This window comes from Sarcophilus harrisii, chromosome 2 (genome assembly GCF_902635505.1).
Source record: "Sarcophilus harrisii chromosome 2, mSarHar1.11, whole genome shotgun sequence".
In the NCBI taxonomy this organism is placed as follows: Eukaryota; Metazoa; Chordata; class Mammalia; order Dasyuromorphia; family Dasyuridae; genus Sarcophilus; species Sarcophilus harrisii.
The window spans coordinates 609,661,018-609,681,498 of NC_045427.1; the positions used below are offsets into that span (position 1 = coordinate 609,661,018).

General features: G+C 37.5%; 1 protein-coding gene across 1 annotated transcript in view; it reads right to left on the bottom strand.

The window, feature by feature from the left end:
• Positions 1 to 16,195: 16,195 nt before the first annotated feature.
• Positions 16,196 to 20,481, bottom strand: part of LRMDA (leucine rich melanocyte differentiation associated) — a 1,282,853-nt gene continuing 1,278,567 nt past the window's right edge. Inside the window, exon 7 of the mRNA XM_031949467.1 lies at positions 16,196 to 16,369. Coding sequence (XP_031805327.1) covers positions 16,290 to 16,369 — 80 coding nt within the window. The 3' untranslated portion in view covers positions 16,196 to 16,289. The remainder of the gene's footprint in view (positions 16,370 to 20,481) is intronic.

The following is a 20,481-nucleotide window of genomic DNA, read 5'->3' on the forward strand; positions in this document are numbered from 1 at the left end:
AATAACTGCTTATAAATGTTTTTGTGCATAGCGAACCTTTTCCCCTTTCCTTGATCTCTTTGGGATATAGGCCTAGTACTGGTATTGCAAGACCATAGGGTATGCACAGTATTATAATCCTTTGAACATAGTTCACAATTATTCTCCAGAATGGTTAGATTACTTCACGACTCCACCAATAATGCATTTATTTGCCCATTTTCCCACATCACTTTCAGTATCTGTTATTTTCTTTTCCTGTCATATTAGCCACTTTGATGGATGATGTGGTATCTTAGAGCTGTTTAATTTGCATTTCTTTAATCAATGTTGACTCAGAAAATTTTTTAATATGACTATAGATAGCCTTTATTTTTTGTCTGAAAACTGAAAACAAAACCTATTTTTGATCATATATCAGTTGAGGAATAACTCATATTCTTACACATTTGACTCAGTTTTTGACATATTTGAGAAATCAGATGTTTAAGAGTGATGCAACTCTTGAGACTTCTTTTGGGATTTTAAAATTTCTATCTCATGATCTGCTCAAAGATCTGAGGGCTAGCTCACTATAAATGTACTCGAAATCTTCCCCAAATCCCTGTGAACACCTTTAAATAATGCCATAAAACAATTTCTGGGTCAGCAGAACCCACAAAAAGATGAGTAAAATATTTTTCCAGTCAAAGACAACTTAAAAAGTAAGTAGGAGAGGTTTGTGCCGCCTGGATGAGAATGGAGCACAGTTCAGCACAAGCCATGGCAGTACAGACCTAGCAAACTAGGAGCAATCCTTGGGAGTACTCATCAGTGGCAGCAACTGCTCCCTAAACTCTCAGTCCACCGAAGGTAAATGGTTCAGACATATGGTCAGAAGGAAATTACGAGGCTCTCCTTGTAATTCTGAACCCAGCAGGACTCTGTTGCTTTGCCCATACTCAGATCCAGATTGCTGTCCTGGGGCAAGAAGAAGCAGAAGTACACCAGAGTTTGTGCCCATTGTGAAGCAGGACCCTTCTCACAGTTGCAGAACAGAAAAGAGTGCTTGTGATCAGTCACAGACCAGAGCACAGGCCAGGAGAGTAGTAATACACCTCTCTTTAAATCCTACCACCTTGGAAGAACTGAAAATTCCCAGGTTCCCAGAAATATCTCTGAAAACAACTGCACAAACCCCCTGAAGCTTGGAATAGTGTGCCTTCCACCCTGGCAGCAGAGCCCTACTTTGTCAAAGAGTTTAAAGTCAAGGAACAGGCCAAAAAAATGAGCAAACAACAGAAGAAAATTCTGATCATAGAAAGCTACTATGGTAGTAAAACATACTTGGGAGAGAATAACAAAGTCAAACTTCTATGTCTGAAGCCTCCAGCAAAAAAAAAAAAAAAAAAAAAAAAAAGAACATCATGAAAAACTAGTCAACAGCTTGCTAAAGAAGACATAAAACAATACTGAAGAAAATAACACCTTAAAAACATAGTAAATAGTAAAAAAAATATAGTTTAAACAAAACAGTGAAGAGAAGAATTCTTTAAAGAAGAAGAATTAGTCAAATGGAATAATATTGTGAATACAATTTGTTCAATTATTATATATGCTTTCTTGAAATGGAAATTTATTGATATTTTTGAATCCTCTCTTATGTTCTGTTATGGACATGGCAATTTGTTCCTTTTTTGTTTTTTTCTGTTTTTATTTGACTTTGTTTTTTTTTTAAAAGAGAGGTACAAAATTTATCAAAAGGGAAAAAACTCCTCAAAATTTAGAATTGGCCAAATAGAAAAGGAGATACTGAAGAAACTAATTACTTAGAAATTATAATTGAACAAATGGAAGCTAATAATTCTATAAGAAATTATAGAATCAAGAAACAATAAACCAAACTCCAAAGCATAAAAAATAGAAGACAATATGAAATATCTCACTGGACAAACAACTAACCTGGAAAATACATTCAGGAGAGATCATTTTTAAGTTATTGGGCTACCTGAATGCCATGATCATAAAAAATCCCTAGACACCTTTCAACCAATCATTAAGGACAACTGCACTAATATTCTAGAGTAAAGTATTCTAGTAGTAAATTTCTCTCATAATGGTCTCATTTCTAAAATATATAGAGAACTGAACCAAATTTATAAAAATAAGATCCATTCCCCAAATGAAAGATGAACAAAATATATGGATAGTTTTTAGGTGAAGGAATCAAAGTTATCTATAGTCATATGAAAAAATGTTCCAGTTCATTATTGATTTGGGAAATGCAGATTAGAACAGTTTTGAGGTACTACTTCATACCTATTAGATTGGCTATTTGGGACAGAAAAAAATAGCATATGTTGGAGAGGATATGGGGAAAATGAGACATTAATGCATTGTTGATGGAGTTGTGAAGTGATTCAACCATTCTATAACACAATTTGGAACTATGTCCAAAAGGTTATAAAACCATGCATATCCTTTGACCTAGCAATACCATTATTAGGTCTACATCCTAAAAGGGATAAAAAGCAAGAAAAAGAAAAAAGGATCTGTAGGTTAAAATGACAAAAATATTTACAGTAGTTATTCTCTGGGGGCAAAGAATTGGAAATTGAGGGGATGTCCATCAACTGAGGAATGGGTGAACAAATTGTGCCATGTCATTATGATGAAATATATGTTCTAAGAAATGATAAACAGGATGGATATCTCTCAGAAAAACTGGAAAGAATTCAATGAGCTGATGCAAAGTGAAATACACTGTGTACAAAGTAACAGCACTATTTTAAGATGCTCAACTGTGACTGACGTTACTATTCTCAAGAATACAATGATCCAACACAACTCTGAAGAACTTAGGATAAAAAAATGCTATCCATCCCTAGAGAAAGAACAATTTGTGTCTGAAGACAAATTGAAATATACTGTTTTTATGTTTTAAATTTTTCTTGATTTCTTTTCCAAAGTCTAAGTTTTCTTTCATGACTAATATGAAAATGTTTTGCATGACTACACATGTATAACTTATATCAAATTGCTTGCCTTCTCACGGAGGTAGAGTAGGAAAAGAGGAAGGAAGATAATTTTGGATTCAAAGTTTTGAAAACAAATGTAACTGGGGGGAAATAAAAAACTAAATAAATTAAAGGAAAAAAAAGATGGAATGACAAAGTAGTATGAGCCAGAGAAATTGTTAACATCTAAAAGAACAAACCTTAAATTTTATTCGGGCCTCGCCCATATGTGCAATAACTTTTTCATGTCACAATGTACTCACTCAATCATGCTCAGCAAAATGGCACAAAGGTGCTGGTAGTGGCCAAGTTTTTCAGCAACCTAACAGATGCCTTTCTGGGCATTCAGCTCCATTGCCGGACTCCACCACTTAAAACTCAGACAGTTCTTACTGTTTGGCAATCTCATTCAACTAAGGAAGTGTTATGCCAAAAAGTTGACACTTTTTGTAGATAAAACATCCAACTCCTTGGGGGTGGGGGAGCAAAACCAAAGGAAATTAGAAAAATCGCTTTAAAAATGAACCTCCCCACAGCATTATAAATAGGAAGTGAAGGGCCAATGCACACATTTAAGTGCTTGAGGCCAAAGAATGGTTTCAAAGATTGCCAAGCCAAACATTCTCTGATTAAAAAACAGGTATAATCATTAAGATCATTTTTCTGAGACATTTGGACAAGCCACAGACAGCTGAATGCTGACTGACCAAGATGCTGACTGCTTAACTAAAGAGGGGAAAAAGTACAAACTGTGGGTAGCTTATTTTTGTTGTTTTTTTTATATGTATATAAAATCTGGCACAGGAAAAGAATCAAAATTTAAGCCAGGCATGGGGTATCAGATTATTTACAATAGAAAAATGAGTAATGCACTTATTATGGCTAAAGACTACACTGAGGTTAATGTTCCCAGCAGGGAACAACAATTAGCAAATTCATGAATTACAATTTTGCTTCTACTTTTATTGTGAAGGAGGATAACTTGGTAATGTTCTAAAGCACATATATAAGCTCTGGGGATTGGCCACCCTACATTAACTCAATTTGCCCTGGTGGGTTGGGTCCTTGGAGCTCAGCTGCATCTCCCTTGCAGGAAAGGTCCAGTGAGGGGTGGGGTGATTTTTGTAACACTATTGGCTTGGGCCCCAGGCCCCATTTCAGCATGGTCCCCTAATATCAATCACTGGTAATGACTGTTTTAACATCATTTGTCATTGCCAGTTAGTGTATCATTTAATGGTGGCTATCTCTTTCATCAATAAACAATTCATATAAATTAGCTTTTAAAAATGCATATGTTTTTACAAATGATATTAACTGAAGATACAGCAAGAAGTCCCCTCAAAATGAAGCAAACTTTCCCCTCTACCTGCCCCTGGAAAGAGTGAACAGGGATAGATTATGTCTGGGTTCTGGGTTCTGGGATAGATTATGGAGAACCATTCCTAGGAGCTATTCTAGATCGTCCTCCAGCTTGGGTTTGTTGGCCACCATCTCTCTCATGATCTCTTGCCATAGGATCTCGAAGTAGCTCTTAGGATGTTTTGAAGCTCACAATATCATTTTCCAAGACTCCTTTAATTAATCAGAAGGAATCAAAAGAAACAAAACCAACATATTCAAGACAAAGTTGGAACATGAGTAAAAAGAGTATTAGAACATTTTGAGCTCCTCACTGGAAGGCCATAGGTTATAAATCAAGAGAGCTTGAGCTCTCTCTTAGAGTCTTTTGAATCTGTACTCTGGTCTAGCTTAGCAGTTAGTTGGAAGTTAGTTTTCTTCATTATACAATAAAGAGATAGGAAACAGTAAAAAAAAAATACTTGGCCATGTCCTAAACTGGAGAGTAGGACCTTTTCATCACAAGTTATGAGACATTTCCAGAAGAATATTCCCTGAAGCTCCATATGGACTCAAGAATAGAGAACAGCATGCATTCTCCAAAGACTGATCCCCCAAAGACAGTTCTTTCCAACACCATTAAAACTGAACCCTTATTGATACATAGAAATATTGCCTGTTCTTGAATCTTAACTGGATAATTCAAGATATATAAAACATTTCTATTTTTGGCAGCTCAAAAATGTTAACTATTCATGACTATTAGTGACTACAAGTGAATAGAGACAAAACATTTAAATAAGTAAGAAGATTTAGGTTCCAACCATGGTTTTGACTCTGCTTATATAAGGAATTAAGGCAATTTCCTTCTCATGGCTCAGAAGTCCTTATTTTAAGATGAAAAGCTTGGACTAGGTGATCACTTTCAGATCTGTAAGTATAAAAAAAAGTTTAATCCTGACAAAAGAATTAGCATTTATCCTATAAATGCGTGAATTTTTCTTCCTTGCTGCAAATATTAACTAGTTGTTACACTTTATTTGTAGTATATTAATAGTCTTTTACTCAAGATCAGATCATATAATTTGGATCAGATTACCAGACATTGGCTACTTTAATCCTATAGAGGAAAAATTCATTTTATATCTACACTTGGGGGAGAGGAAGTATGATAGCATGTTCTTTTAAAAAATTTTTTTTAAACTTTCATTTTAATATGGATCTGTGACTTCAAGATCTTAAAAGAAAGAAGATAAGGCATAAATTGACTCTTACTCAAAAACAGTTTTGTATGTAATCTTGCATTAGTGATAGTTGCTAAGGGACCATTCAATGCAAATTAATCAATAAACACCTGGCAACTAGATACCAGATGGGAGAAAGAGGAATCATAAGATTCAGAATAAGAAAGAAATTTAGAGATTACGTGGTCTAGCCCCTTCATTTTGCAGATGAGAAAAGAAGGGTCCAAAGAGGTCACTTACTTATAGACACAGCCTTTTGTTATGGGGGGAAATTTTCTTTCTTTTGATTGGAATAAAAATAGTTATGGGCATGCTGCTGATGTACAGAAACAGTGAGTGGTCATAATCTTTACCCCTTTTCAGTTTCTGCCAAGCTTCATGGAAGGGAAAATAGTGTCCTAAGGAGAAAAGAGCTAAAAAAAAAACAAAAACAAAAAACAAAAAAAAACCTCTGGGAAATGAATCGAATAGCTAAGTGAGAAAAAGGCCAAGCTATCAGGAAGACATCACAAATAAATGTCAGCTTGCAGTTAACAATTTAATTTCCAGTGAAAACAGAGTGAAATCATAATGAAACCTGGTTGTTTCAGCGTTGAATGAAATAAATCAGAAGAATGTAGTTTAGAAAGGATGGAAAAAATTATTTTGTAATTTTTAGTATAAATAAGATTGATAAGCATGGGAAAACAGACACCGTTGGTGCTTTTGACACAGGGAAAACATAGCCAATGAAGAAGTTCCTCCAAGCTTTTGATACTAGACTACTCTGAAGTTGACAGAATAAGTTCTCTCAGGTACTAGAAGGAAGCAATGTGAATGATTTTTTAAAATTTCCAGAACTCAAACATCCGAACAAACATTGTGTCCTTTAAAGCATCCCTTAGGACGAATTATTCCAACAATGCTGCCATTTTCCACATTTTTCTGAACTCTGCTTCTGGGATTATTTTACAAAAACACTATGACCCATTATTTTAATTGTATTTAATGATTGATAACACTCATCTTCTGGGTGTGGATTTGATGTTCAGAAATAGCCAAAAGTTGTTAAGAGCCAAGTACAGTGAATAAGACAGTTTATCGAAATAGGTAATAAATACTTCTCTTGTTCTTAATTTTTTCCCTTGTGAAGCTTCTAAACTCATCCTAAAGGCAGTTCCAAAATGAGGGTCACAAAATATGTTTTTAACAAAGACACACTCATTAAAATAGCTTATAATCTCCCCGAGTGACTATGTTGTCAAGATTCATTTCCTGTTTAAATTGTAAAACTGTTTGCTCTGGTTAAAAAAAAAGAAATAATGTACCTTCATTTTTACATCACATTCATTTTTAACATGTATCTCCCCCCACCACATTCCCCAAGATCTATCTCCCATGAAAAAAAGAAAGAAAGAAAGAAGTTGGGGGAGGGGAGAATATTTCAACAAATTTACCCACATATCAATTATGTCTGATAGTTTATGCAAAATTCCACATCATATACCCCAGCTACGAAAGGAAGGAAGGCACATCTTTTCTCCTGTGGGATAAAGCTTGATCAATGTATATACTGTTTCACTGAGGGATAGGGTATTGTTTTCTTTCCATTTACATTCTTGCATTAAACATGCAAATTGTCTTCTTAGATCAACTTACTTCATTCTGCATCAATTCATCCAGGTCTTTCCATGCTTTTTTGAATTTTTCATATTCAAAATTACTTATGGTGCTATAATATTCCATTACATTCATGTGCCACAATTTATTTAACCATTTCCCCTTGAGAAATTATACTTTATGATCAGTTATTTTTTCTCACAAAAGAAAACAAAATATATTTTGAATATTTTAGTGCCCGTGGTATTGGGTTTGGTTTGGTTTTACTTTATTTGAATTCCTTTAGGTACATACTTAACAGGGAGATCTCTTAGTCAAGGGATATGGATATTTTAATCAGTTTTTAAAAACATAATTCAAAATTGCATTCCAAGATGATTGACCAAACTTCCCCAACAGTGTATTTTTTTCATTTCTTTCCCAAAGTTTCCCCAAACTGAGTACATGTAGCTGCTTTTCTGCCAATATTGGGCAAAATAGCAGATGTTTTGATTTGTTATTCTATTAGTCGTGATTTGGCACAGTCTGTTATATGATTTCTAATGACTCTATTTGGGCTGTTTTTGGCAAAGACACCAGAGTGACTTTCCGTTTTCTATAAGTAAACTGAGGCAAACTAATTGACTTGCTCTGGATCACACAATTACTGTGTCTGAAGCTGGGTTTAAATTCAGATCTTCGAGGCTCCAACTCTGACCTTGGACCACCTACCTGTTCTATAATTATTTGGGAGGGGGGAGAGGAATCCTAATAAATTGTAAAAATTATCTTTTCCTCACTTAATGGTATATAAGAAAAGCCTATAAGACATAACCACTGTCCAACTGGTAGCAACTTACCTCAATTACAAGGTACCCATGAGATAATAAATAGTTTCTAAATGTCCCTCTTACACAAATACCACCCAATTCATCTAGCAGCTTTTGACCCTAGCATAGCACCTGGATTCCTGTAGCTCATTCTACATTAGGACTTGGGCATTAATTCATTTCACATGGCTTTACCTCCTGTGTAACCATGAATCCTTTCTCAACTATTGACATTTAAAATTCTGCTCCTGAAAAGAGGAATTCTCTTGATATGACCTGGGGAAGAGTCAATGAGAAAGGAAAATAATGTAAATATAATGTTATAATAATGTAAATAAACATAATATGCTTCTTTAGACAGCCTGGAAGTGAAATGAACTTTAAAGCAAAATCTCCTCTAAACTCCTAATGTAATAGTGGAGGAAAATGAAATTCATAAAGATTAAGTACCTTATTAAAGGTAACATGGCAAGTGAGTAGAAAAGCAAGGAAGGAGCTCAAGGTCTCTGTAGACCTAAACCAGGGCATTTTCCTTATTTCTATGTTGCATTCATGAGCTGGAATACCTTTAGCACATAAACTCCAGAAGAAGCTATGTCACCATCTGGTTATGATGGCATTGTTTTCAGTAAAGATTAAAAACTAGAAGATATCTGGGGCAATCAAAGGGATTTTACATATTTAATTTTCCTAAATAATAATTATTTAATTTATTGTCAAAAGTAGAAATTCAGTGAGCAACCTTAACCTTAGCATGAATGATATTTGACCAGTTTCCAAAGATTCCTTTATGTTGGAGAGAATATCCCACAAAGCTCACAACTTGTCCTTATGAGTGCTAATCTTCGGATGATCTAATAAACTCTGGAGTTCTAAGGGAAGCCAGAGGCAATCTGGGGGAAAACCTTTATAAATGAAGAAATTGGGATGAAAGGAGGTTTAGTGATTTCTGAAAGGTCACACAGCAGACCTCCAGTTTGAACCCAGACGATAGGATCTCCAGTCAGTGATCACCTACTTCTGTTTTTCTGTTCTATGTAAAGCCTTTATTTATTCATAGCGTTTGAGCATAAAGGGTGCACTAGCATGGTTGTATTATTTACATTATATTATGTTGTGGTCTTGGATTGTATGTGTTATTGGAAGCACAGAGGGACCACAGATAATTTGCAAAGTATTTTTCTTGCCAATGATGGTCACTTTATCCTAATAAAATAAGCAAAAATGTTTCCCTAAAATCATGCTACTTTCCTCTCAGTTTATAGCTGCCTCCCTCTTTCCCTTCAGTTTCCCCATCTTTTGCCTTCATTCCCAAGTGCCAAGTACTTTGGCTTCTGCTCCCATGATTCCCTTGATAGTGCCTTTCAGAAGTCACGAATAACTTCCTGATCACCAAATTCAAGTCTTTTCATTCTCCCTTCTCTATTACATTTGATACCATTGGTCACTCCAGCCTTTATTTAGTTTTCTCCTACCTTCGTTTTCATGGTTTTGAGGACCATCTCCACTGTTGGCTATATCTAGAATCTTTAAAATTCTCTTATTCACCTCATTTATAGGTCATTTAAGCTTCAGTTTCCTCATAGGTAAATTAGGCATGATGCTTGCACTACCTACCTCTAAAGATTGTTATAAAGACTCTACAAATTACTAAGTATTATATTAAGATAAGCCTTTATTGTTGCGCCCCGTAGTTCTGTGCCTTACTTTTGGGTGTTGGCAGATTGTGTTCAAACTTAAAGACATCTCTAAAGTCTTTTGCTTACCTGCCACTCAGGGTCACTTAAGGGTCAGGAGAGAAAGAAATAGAAAAAAAGGAGAGAGGGGGAGAGAGACAGAAAGAGAGTAAGAAAGAGACAGAGAGTGTGAGAGAGACAGTGAGAGTGAGAGAAATGGAGAAAGGAGAATAAGAAGAATAAGAACAACAACAAGAACAAGAATAAGAAAGAGGAGGAGGAGGAGGAAGAGAAGAAAAGGAGAAGAGGAGGAGGAGAAAAAAAAGAGGAGGAGGAAAAAGAGGAGAAGGAGGAGGAGGAGGAAGAAGAGAGAAGGAGGAAGAGGAGAGATGAAGAAGAAGAAGAGGAGGAGAGGAGGAGGAAAAGGAGGGAGGGAGAGACAGAGAGACAGAGAGAAAGAGAGAGACAAAAAGAACCATAGAGAGAGAGAGAGAGAGAGAATCAGTTTCCATGCAAGCACTCAGTTTAATAAGACATCAAACACAGGATGGACTTTACTTAAAAAACAAAACAAAACATGAAGTCCTTGTAGCAAAACCATAAACATTCAGTGGAGCTCAGTATCTTGGAATTCTTACATTCTGATTCTTTAGGTACAATGACTTTTCACTTAAGAGCTCTTTATCTGGTGTGTTAGAGGGACCACAGGATTACTTAGTTCTCTGTGAAGGGAATAGGGAATAACATTCAAGTCTCCATGCAGCTTTTTTCTCCAGTGTAAACTCAGCTCACCACTCTCTTTTTAAAGGCCAAGCTTAAAACCAGACCATACTTTAAAAAGAACAAAAACCTTGTTTGTTGAATAACAAGGACCTGGGACAAAGGGAATTAACACTCTGTCAAAGAGGTGACTGTCCAGAGAAACTCTTCCCCAGCTCAGAAGAAGTCAGAAAGAAGAAAAAGCTCCCCACTACATTATCATTTTATACCTCTAGATTTTTCTCCTATTATTCCTTTCTTTATCCCCTTCAGTCCTCAATCACCAATCACTGTACCTACCATGTGCCAGGCATTGGGGATATGAATAAAAAGCAAAAAACAATTCATACTCAGTAGGAACTTATATTCTAATGGGAAAGATAACTGATCCCTCTAAATTGGCATCTCCTGAGGTTCTCTTTCCAGATTTTCTCTTGTTGATCTTATCTGTTATAGAAGTTTTAATTATAATCTCTGTGCCTGTCTTTCTATGTCTTTATCTTTCTTCTACCCTCCCTTCTTCCCTCTTAAAGCTGATTCAACATTTCCAGTTATTTCCTGGATAGTTCTACTTGGATATCATAATCATAGCTAAAACTCGACCTGTCCAAAATTGATTTTATATTCTTCCCTTGGTAACAGTTCTTGACTTGATAATTTCTTTAAATGATTCTACCATCTTCATCAACCTTTCATTTATTTAGTCCTAGAAATTCAAATTATCATTGAAGATTTTTATTTCCTTAGCATTCACCAAAAGGCTACTAGGACATTTTATTTCTACCCCCTACAATATTTCTTGAATTCTTTGAATCCCTCCCCTTGATTCCAAATACCACTTCTGGTACAGATGTTCATCATTTCTTGCATCATGATATCAGTTCCTAACCTTGTCCTTCTCTATTCTCTTACCTCGGGTTTATCTTATATGCTCTAGCCATATTGATCTTTATAATGCAGAGCTCTGATAATTTTATACTCTTACTTAAAACACATATACATATAACAGCTAGTGTTTCTATAGGACTGTAACGTTTGCAAAGCATATTAAATTTCATCTCATTTGATCCTCACAAAAACCCTGGTAAATAGATGCTATTGTTAATCCTATTTATACTTGAGGAAAACAAGAAAAACAGAAGTTAGGTGAGGGTTACATAGTATGTGTTTGAAGTCACATTTGATCTCAGGAAATGGAATCTTTCTGCCTCCAAACTTGGAACTTTACCTAGTATACCTTCCTATACCCTTAACTCAAATACATTCTTCTATATTAAGCCTTCATAGATTCACCCAGATGCTAGTTTCCATCTTCCCTTCCATTTGTATATGTAGATATAGATATTATTTTTGTTTCTCCTGCTAGAATATAAGCTCCCTGAGGGTAGGGGATACTCTGTTTTTGTCTTTGTATCCCTTTAACTTAGCATAGTGCTGAGTACATAGTACTTTACTGATTGAGGAATATCAGGGTGGGCTCATAGAAGAGAGATGTTAGGGTTAGATGGCCTTGAGTGACACTTCAAAATGTTGAGGTGCATATTTATTCTGCCTACAGGTAATAAGGGGCAGTTAGGTGATACAATGGATAAAACGCTGGGCGTGGAATCAGGAAGACTCATCTTCCTGAGTTCAATCCAGCCTCAGACACTAACTGTGAGACCCTGGGCCAGTCACATAATACTGTCTGCTTTAGTTCATCTATAAAATGAGCTGGAGACAGAAATGACAAATCATTGCTGAATCTTTATGGAGAAAACTCCAAATGGGTTGATGAAGACTCAGACGTGGCTGAAGTGACTCACCAATAATTTAAAAATAGTAAGATACTCTCTAGCAAGGATCTTTGATTTAGTTACTATATAAATAGGGCAGGTAAAAGGTCTAATACCCGCATTCACATAAGTACTTTTCTTCAGAGCAACTAGATTATTATGGAAGAAAATGATATTTAAGATACAACATTTGGCCATTCTACAAGAACCAAAAAACCCTGCATCTCAAGCATCCATCTGTTATCCTTGGACGCAATGAAAAAGGTTTCTGAATTTGGAGTAGGAGCACCTGGATTCAAATTCTTACTGCTACTCCTTAGCTACATAACCTTGGGTACATATATGCTCTTAGCCTCAGTTGTATCAGCTGTAAAATGAGGAGGGGCTGTATTGAACTAGATCATTTCTAAGAAACCTCCCCCACCTTTAAAAATAATATCCTACAAAAGAAGTAGGATAGACAATTAAGCAAAGTCTGATAGGAATCAGGTGAAATGGTCAGGAGCTATGGGTCAAAAGCTTTTCAACAGGATACATCATTAAATAATCATAGAACATTACAGATAATTTGAAGTTTTTTCTGCCTGTTTTTATCTTAATACAGATTAAAAAAAAAAAAACAGGGCCCCCAGAGGGGAATTAATTGATTCAAGGTATTTATAGCTAGTGAGTGGTCAGAGGCAGGATCAGGCCCCAAGCCTTGTTACCTTGCTGCTATGTTGACCCCCCTCCTACCTCAAGCCCCAACCAGTGAGAAAGGAGCAACATGGATGACTTGTGTCAAAAAAAAAGTAAAGAACATCATTATTGTTTCGATCAAAAGATACTGTGATTTCTAGTTTTTGATCTACATATTAACAAAGAAGAAAAAGGCAAGTGGAGTGTTTTTCCTAGTAACATCAAGAGAAACATTTCCCCTTGAAAATGTGTGAGATACAACTCTGCTGGGGGGTGGAAAAAACGGCTTTCATCCAGAAACTGTAGTTTGCTTTTCTTTTATTCTTTGGTATACATGAATACATGAAAACATACAGCACCCAGAGACATAGCCCATCCAGAGATAATCTCTTCTAATGTGTATCTATTTAAAGAAATACACAGATGGAGGCTTTATGAGCAAGCCTGGTAAGAGTAAATGTAAGTGATTGCAATAGTTGTACTTTTAATAAGATTCCTACAATCCAAAGCATAATTTCTCAAGGAACAAATTGTCCTATAAAATTATGTTGCTTTGGAAGGAGCTTGTACTAACATTCCCTGAGGCATTGGGAGGCTCAGTCCTCAATGTGGCTTAGTAGAATCCCGGGTCCCTGTATTTCTAAAGTCAGAGCAAGATTTTGGGGTAGGAGTGGGAGGGGACATTATTTTTCAGCCTAGCAAGCAAACAGGGGTCTAGAAAAGGGGAAGCAAGGGGGAAACCTGTCCCAAAGGAAGAGGAAGAAGAGGGTTGTACCTGAGGTTATCCCTGGGGGATAGAGGAAATTACACATCTCTCTGCTGCCTCTCTAATTACTTGGAAAATCCAAAATTAGGAGAACCCCATTGGGACCACGTGACTGACCCATTTCATTGCTGACAGGTCAGGCTGAAGCCTGAAGCTCAACCTCCAGCAAATGATGTTCAGGGAACTGCCATAGCCATCAGCAACTTCCCGTGAATTCAAAACCATTATCCCTTTGAAAGGGAGAGCCAAGCTTACTGTGTCTTGTTCAAGAAGAATAGATGGGAGGGGTGACCTTTTCAGAAATTATAATTAAGCGAATCTCAATTCAAGTTCCTACACCGTTTGGAGGAGGAAAAATAATAAACACCACACAGGGAGAGGCATAAATGTGGTCCACAGCTCATTCCGAAAATATTTGTGCCTCTAAAGCTTGCATTGAGGGAGACATTCCTGAACTTGATACAAATGGTTCTGACATTAAGAAAAGTAAACAAGTAAGAAAAATAAAGATGGAAAAATTCTGTGGTCAGTTCGCAAGTGCTTTTTTATTGTTTGAGGCAGGGTTAAAGCCTTTTATAAAGACAAGGATATATGTGCTGCCAGATTGGATATGACATTGGACTAGTCTTGCTGCCCCTGCCCAGAACTCTTGCTGCCCATAATATGTTGTGGACAAAACATGTGTTGATGTTTCTTAGCAAAGAGCTAGGGTGGGGTTCCAATGCAGCTAACTCTAGGCATTCCCCTGGTGCTGTTGTTCAGATCAGAGAGAAAGGTAATTTCTCTCCCATTATTTATATCCAAGGAAAAATACCAAAAAAAGGACACCTCTAATTCTTTTTTTCTTCAAGGACCACATTACAATTTTTTTCTAAGTAATTAATTAGTGAAAGCTATATAATCAAGATAGGAACTTTGCCCCCTCTGTCTGCTGTCTTATTCATTTGTCATAACTATTGAATCCTTATGCCAGGAACTCTTTTAAGCCTGTAATCATTTCAAGAAGTAAGTTCCAGATTGGACAATCTGAGGACATGGAAGGCCGATGGTCTTACATATCCATCAAGATGGAATGGTCAACTGGCTCCCGGAAAGACTTGATATTTACCAATTTAGAGAAGGATTCTCTTTCAGGATTGCATTTTGAAAGGTTTATCTGTTAGATCTGGCCTCCTTTCAATTAATCTTGCTTTGGGAAATCTGTGCAGATAACAGAATGCTAAGTACTTAGTCTGAATTTAAATTAAAGAAACAAAGTCAAGGCTTTCTTTTCTGTTTCATCCACTACTTCCTCGGTTGCCTTTCCATTGGGTATTTTACATGTAAATCTAATGATCACTTGTCCCAGGTGGGACAATGGTGAAACAGGAGAATCTATCTTGGGAACACACAGAGGGAAACTGAATATTACTAGGTGGTAATATTAAAAAACCACTCAAACACTACAGATTTCATTCCCAAAAGCTCCTCTGACAGACACGATGGTCAAGGGATCTATAGTTTGTTTGTTAGTTTGTTTTTCCTGAAAGACAGGGGCAGGGGGAGACAATTTCTTCTCCCTTCAATTCATTGTGTGCTTTTTAAAGTCATCCTATTTTTTATCTCTTGGTGACTTAATAAAGAAATCTCAAAATAGATGCCCCAAGGAGGGGCAAACCAGATATAGATATGCTTTACTTGTTTTGCAATTGTGTCCAGACCAGAAAGACAATGACTAATAAAAAATATACTAGTCCAAGTATGGACAAAGACAAGGTTTGGAATATAGGCGATAGAAACAGGCCTGCCAACAAACCAGAAGGGATCCGGGTTCCAAAACACCACCCAGAGGCCTGACTCTGGAGTGGGAGCCACCTAAGTCTGGGATGTGGGAGCCCATTACTGATCCCAAACTAACTGATTTGGTTTCTTGACTTGGGGGAAAATATTTACTAAAACCAGGAGTTTGTATCATTTGGAAGCAAGTCACGAAATATCCCTGACAGCAAATATCCTTCCTCAGAGGAATGATAGACCTTGAAGCTCTGCTTGTGATAAAGATGCTTTGGGGGCTGGGGGGTGGAGGAGGGTGGGAGTAAGGGGTTCGACGGGCGTGTATGTGTGAAATGGGAGAATCTATCTTGGGAACACATAGAGGGGAACTGAAGCCTCCCTGCCCTTCCCTACCATCAGAACCACTTTTGTTTTGTAAAAAACCATCTGGATATTCCACACAGCTCTCACTCAACAGGCAGGCTGAAGACAGGAGGCTTTCTGACTGGCAAAAGCTAACTGAGCATGCTTACGGGGCCCCAGGTGTGACCTCTGCTCCCCAGCGAGCTGTGGATGGACCAGGCAATCTATCATGGTGTTCATCCTGTCAGCCCGGACGCCCGGCTGCAGCTGTCTGTCATGCTGGTGGAGGAGACCTGCTTAAAGGCAATCATGTCAATCTCGATGTGACGATTCCCACTAAGACAGAAGGATGATCTTGACAAGCCTGGCAAAGTCAGCACAAGGTACTCGAGGGCTGAGGAGGCTTCCTTGATGGCGCAAACACGGCTTGAGTTGGTTAGGGTTTTTTTTTTTTTTTCTTTTTTTTTTTTTAAACTTCTTTTCTTTGTTTCTTTCTTTTTTCTTCCTGTTATTTATTCTCAAGAAATTGGGCCGGGCAAGCTGATCTCAGCCTTAGAGCTGATCATCTCGAATAAACCTGTTGCCCTCGGAGTTTTTCCCATAGTAAACATAGTGACACCTTCCTAGAACACCTGCAAATAAAAGGAAACACATTATTAGAGGTGCTGCAGTGGGCAGAGTGGGAGCTGCAGGGAGCAAGGGTGTAATGGGATCTCGCATCAAGCTGCTGGCAGCAAACGAATTAAGCAGCAGAAAGGAAGTACTCTATCTTCTTGTCTTCAGAGCTGCCATTCTGCAGGCAGCCCCCACAGCGCCTGGGAATGCCTTCCCTTTGCTGCGGTTTGTGTGCTCACAACCGGCTTAGAGAGACTGGCTTCCATCCTGATTGTTGGCAGGATGTGTGATTTTGTGGGTGTGAGGCTGCCATCCACAGGGGCAGATTGCGACCCCTCCCTCGCCCAGTCACCTAGAGGGGAGGGACAGGGGCCTGTGGTCTGCAGAATGCATGAGCCTGAACTCCAACTGGGGATGGCTGGTCTTGAGGAAACCGACATAATTTGACACCATTCACCTTTTCAGCCAGGTGAGACTTGCCAAGACTGGAGTCAGAGTCTCTAAGAGCCCTGAGTCACCATTATACCACCAAGAGATGGCAAGGAAGGTTTTAGCGGAGATTTGCTACCAGAAAAAAACAAAGGCAACAATCTCCAGAAGTGATCTGGAGTCAGCTTCTATGAGTTTCTGATTGCTAAATTTTCATTGTGAACATTTATGCCTTGGGAAAAAAAAACTAACATTGCAAACTGGGGCTCAAGTGTACTATATACACTTGAAAAAGTGATAGAGAAAATGTTCATGTCAATTAAACATGCTATATCTAGCATTGGTTCATGTTTTTGGAAACAGCATAACCTTGATATTCCCCTCCCCTGTACACACGGGCCATTTCATGGCATCATAGAATCTCAGTGGGAAGTAACCCTGAAATCCATCTGGGCCTAACCATACCTGAACAAGATTCTTCTATAACATAGCTAACAAGTTGGCATCCAACTTTTCCCTGGGGACTTCTAGTGATGGGAAAATCATTATCTCCTCAGGCAACCTATTGTATTTTTTTAAATGGCTCTAATCGTCAACAAGATTCTCCTTACTTCAAGCCTAAACCTGCCTTTCTACTAATTCTACCACTTCTAATGCTGTTAACTAGGACAAGTCTATAGTCTCTTCCATGTGACAATTAATCTGTCAAGCAATAAGCATTTATTAAGTTCCTACTATATACCAGGCACTGTTTGAAGAATCTTTGAAATTATTTCTATTCTAGATAGCTAAAATGTTATTTATATATACTACTAGAATCATTGCAGAAATAGAAAAAGGGAAGGGAAGGGAAGAGAAGAGAAGGAAAAGGAAGGGAAAGAGAAAGGGAGAAAGGGATATGGAAAGGGAAAGAGAAAAGGAAAGGGAAAGAGAAAGGGAAAGTGAAAGAGAAAGGGAAAGGAAAAAAGAAGAGATCAAAGGAAAGGAAAGGAAAAAGGAAAGAAGGAAGGAAAGGAAGGGAGAATAAAAGGGAGGGAGAGAAGTAAGGAAGGAATGAACGAAGGAAGGAGTGAACAAGGGAGGGAAGGAGGGAGATTTCTTTCTTTTTTTTCTTTTCTTTTTTCTTCTTCTTTTCCTCCTATCTTCTTTTCTTTTTTCTTTCTTCCCTTTCTTGTTTCTACCTTGTCTTCTCTTGTTGAATAGGCACTCAACAAATATTTACTGAATTAAATTAAATTGAATTTTTATTATCATTTGATGAGAAACTGTGGGTGTGTTTTGATCTATACAATGGAAGGAATCCTGGATTGATAAATGAAACTCTCAGGATATTCAAGGAAATGGCAGCTTTCTAGATCATCCTAGTTTGGGTCCAAGGTGCAATCATCCCATGAGTGACTGTTGTCCCAGGGTATATCCCCCCCCCCTACATGCTGGTAACACAAATATTTGATTTCCATCATTAAATTAATATGAAAAAAACCTATGGGTTTCATGTCAGAAGACCTGAAAGTCATAGTTTTTTCCCAGACTTTTAAATCAATCCATTCCTCATTTTCCAAACCCCTCTTTAGCTCACTACTCTACTAAAAAATCAAATACTCACATAAAATTATGAGAAAAATTAAGCAGAATTAAAATTTTCTGTGTCCCAATATTTATAATTTGTAAAGACTTCCTCTTATCAGGTCTCATTTGGTTTGATTTGATTTTTTTAAAAAATACCAAAACTAAGCCACAGATTAGGACATTTGATCTCTTCTCTCAAGCTTGCCCAGATAATAAAAATAATCTCAGGTAAAAAAGTTATTCCTATCCCATAATACATTAATTCAAGAATCATGAAGCCTCTTTATATCTTGACTATTATTATTTTTCTTTTTTTGAGACTTGGTTTCCCCACATTACTCAGTTTGGAAGTCTAGAAGCTACTAATGGGCCCCAATACTCATTAGCACAGAACTTTAACCTGCACTTGGGTCAATTCCTCCCTTATTGGCCTCCAGTTCCTAGAGGTTCGCCATTTTGATTCTAGACAGTACTGGCTCCCAGTTGCTTAGCACACAGCAACTAAGAACTCTGTAACTCAAATGATCCATAATCCTCAGCAGCAGGGTACTGGCCTGTGCCATGATGTTTAGGTACATCAATTGTCTGTAAGACTTAGTATGGCTGAAAAATTAACTATTCAGTGACCAGTCTGGAAAGTAATTTCTTTAAGCTTTGAGTTGTCCTCAAAAAAATAATATAGAATGTCTACATCAGAACCATACTCCCAAACTTTCCTATGTGAAAGGCTGTGGTCCACTCACACAAGATTCAACCTGGGAAGAGTAGGGATTGATGGAAGCTTTTCCCATCAGATTCTCTAAAATTTGAATGTTTCTGGGGGTCAATTTCCTTCAACTACAGAACCTATAATCTTTCCTCCTACCTATCAGACAGGTATTTTCAATAGGCATCTGCTGCCTGGAACCACTGAGTAGGGACAAAGTAGTCACTTTTGGATGGCCTCTCTTAGTTCTTTCCCCTGGTGGAGAAGGAGGAGGACAGAGCAAGTCTGCATCCTATGCTGTGTTCTTTAGCACTGGGAGTTAACACTAATATCAATCAAGTTAGCTTCCAGGGTAGTGGGGACTTGCACTTTGGGACTTTGGTAGCAGAAAGAGTAGGGTACTCTATTGTTCCTCTTTGACACAAAGAAAAAAAATTGGGGGGGGGGGAGCTTTCACTACAATGTTAAGTTGATTGTTCCTATTAGTATGCCTTTTTATCCCAAATCAAGTGTAAAGATAATTTCGATATGAATTCCCTACTATCTAGGATGCCCAAAGCAGACAAACTTGAAACACAACAAACTGCCTTCAAAACCAATCACTAACCGGGCATGGACCAATTATGACTATATATTTTCTATGCACTATAAGTAACTGTCAAAAGTGGTTTGTATTCAGGAAACTGCTTGCTCCATAGAGACACAGTCTCTGTGTGCTATTTGAGCCTTTTCCCTGCCCACACTTGTAATCAAATGTATGGAATAAACATTTTTACTGACTTGCATTTTAAATTGTAAAAAAAAATTGGGCTTTCTTGCCACGAACAGGTTTTTGTGAAGCAAATCCTGCTTTGAAACTGGGTTTATGTCTCCTGCAGCCTCAAGACCTGAGGAATTTCAGATGCTTTTCAAAATTCACCAAAGCTCCTTCCAATATAATTGATTCAAATAAGCTACTCAAGAACCTAGAAAGCTAGAGCTGCAGGATGTTAATTTCTTTGTACAGCATTGGGACAGCATGAATTTTTATGAAAAGAAATGGATAAGGTTGTCATATTTCATAAAAAACACATTTGTCCTTTTGAGTAAAACCACAAATGGCTGAGTTACAATATCCTTCTGAGCTTCTCTGTTTCTCTTTCTCTCTCTCTCTCTCTCTGTCTCTGTGTCTGTCTCCCTGTCTCTGTCTCTGTCTCTCTTTCTCCCCCTTTCTTTTACTTCTCCCTCCTTCATTTTCCCCCATTCATCTCTCTCCATCCATTTTTCTCTTTTTGTTTCTCCTTCAATCTTTCTCCTTTTTCTGCTTCTTTCCTTCTCTCCCTTCCTTCCTCTCTCTTTTCCCTGCTTCTTTTTCTCTCCCTTTCTTCTTCCTTTTTTCTTTTTTCCTCCTTTGTCCCTCCTTTGCTTTTACTTCCCTCTCTTTTT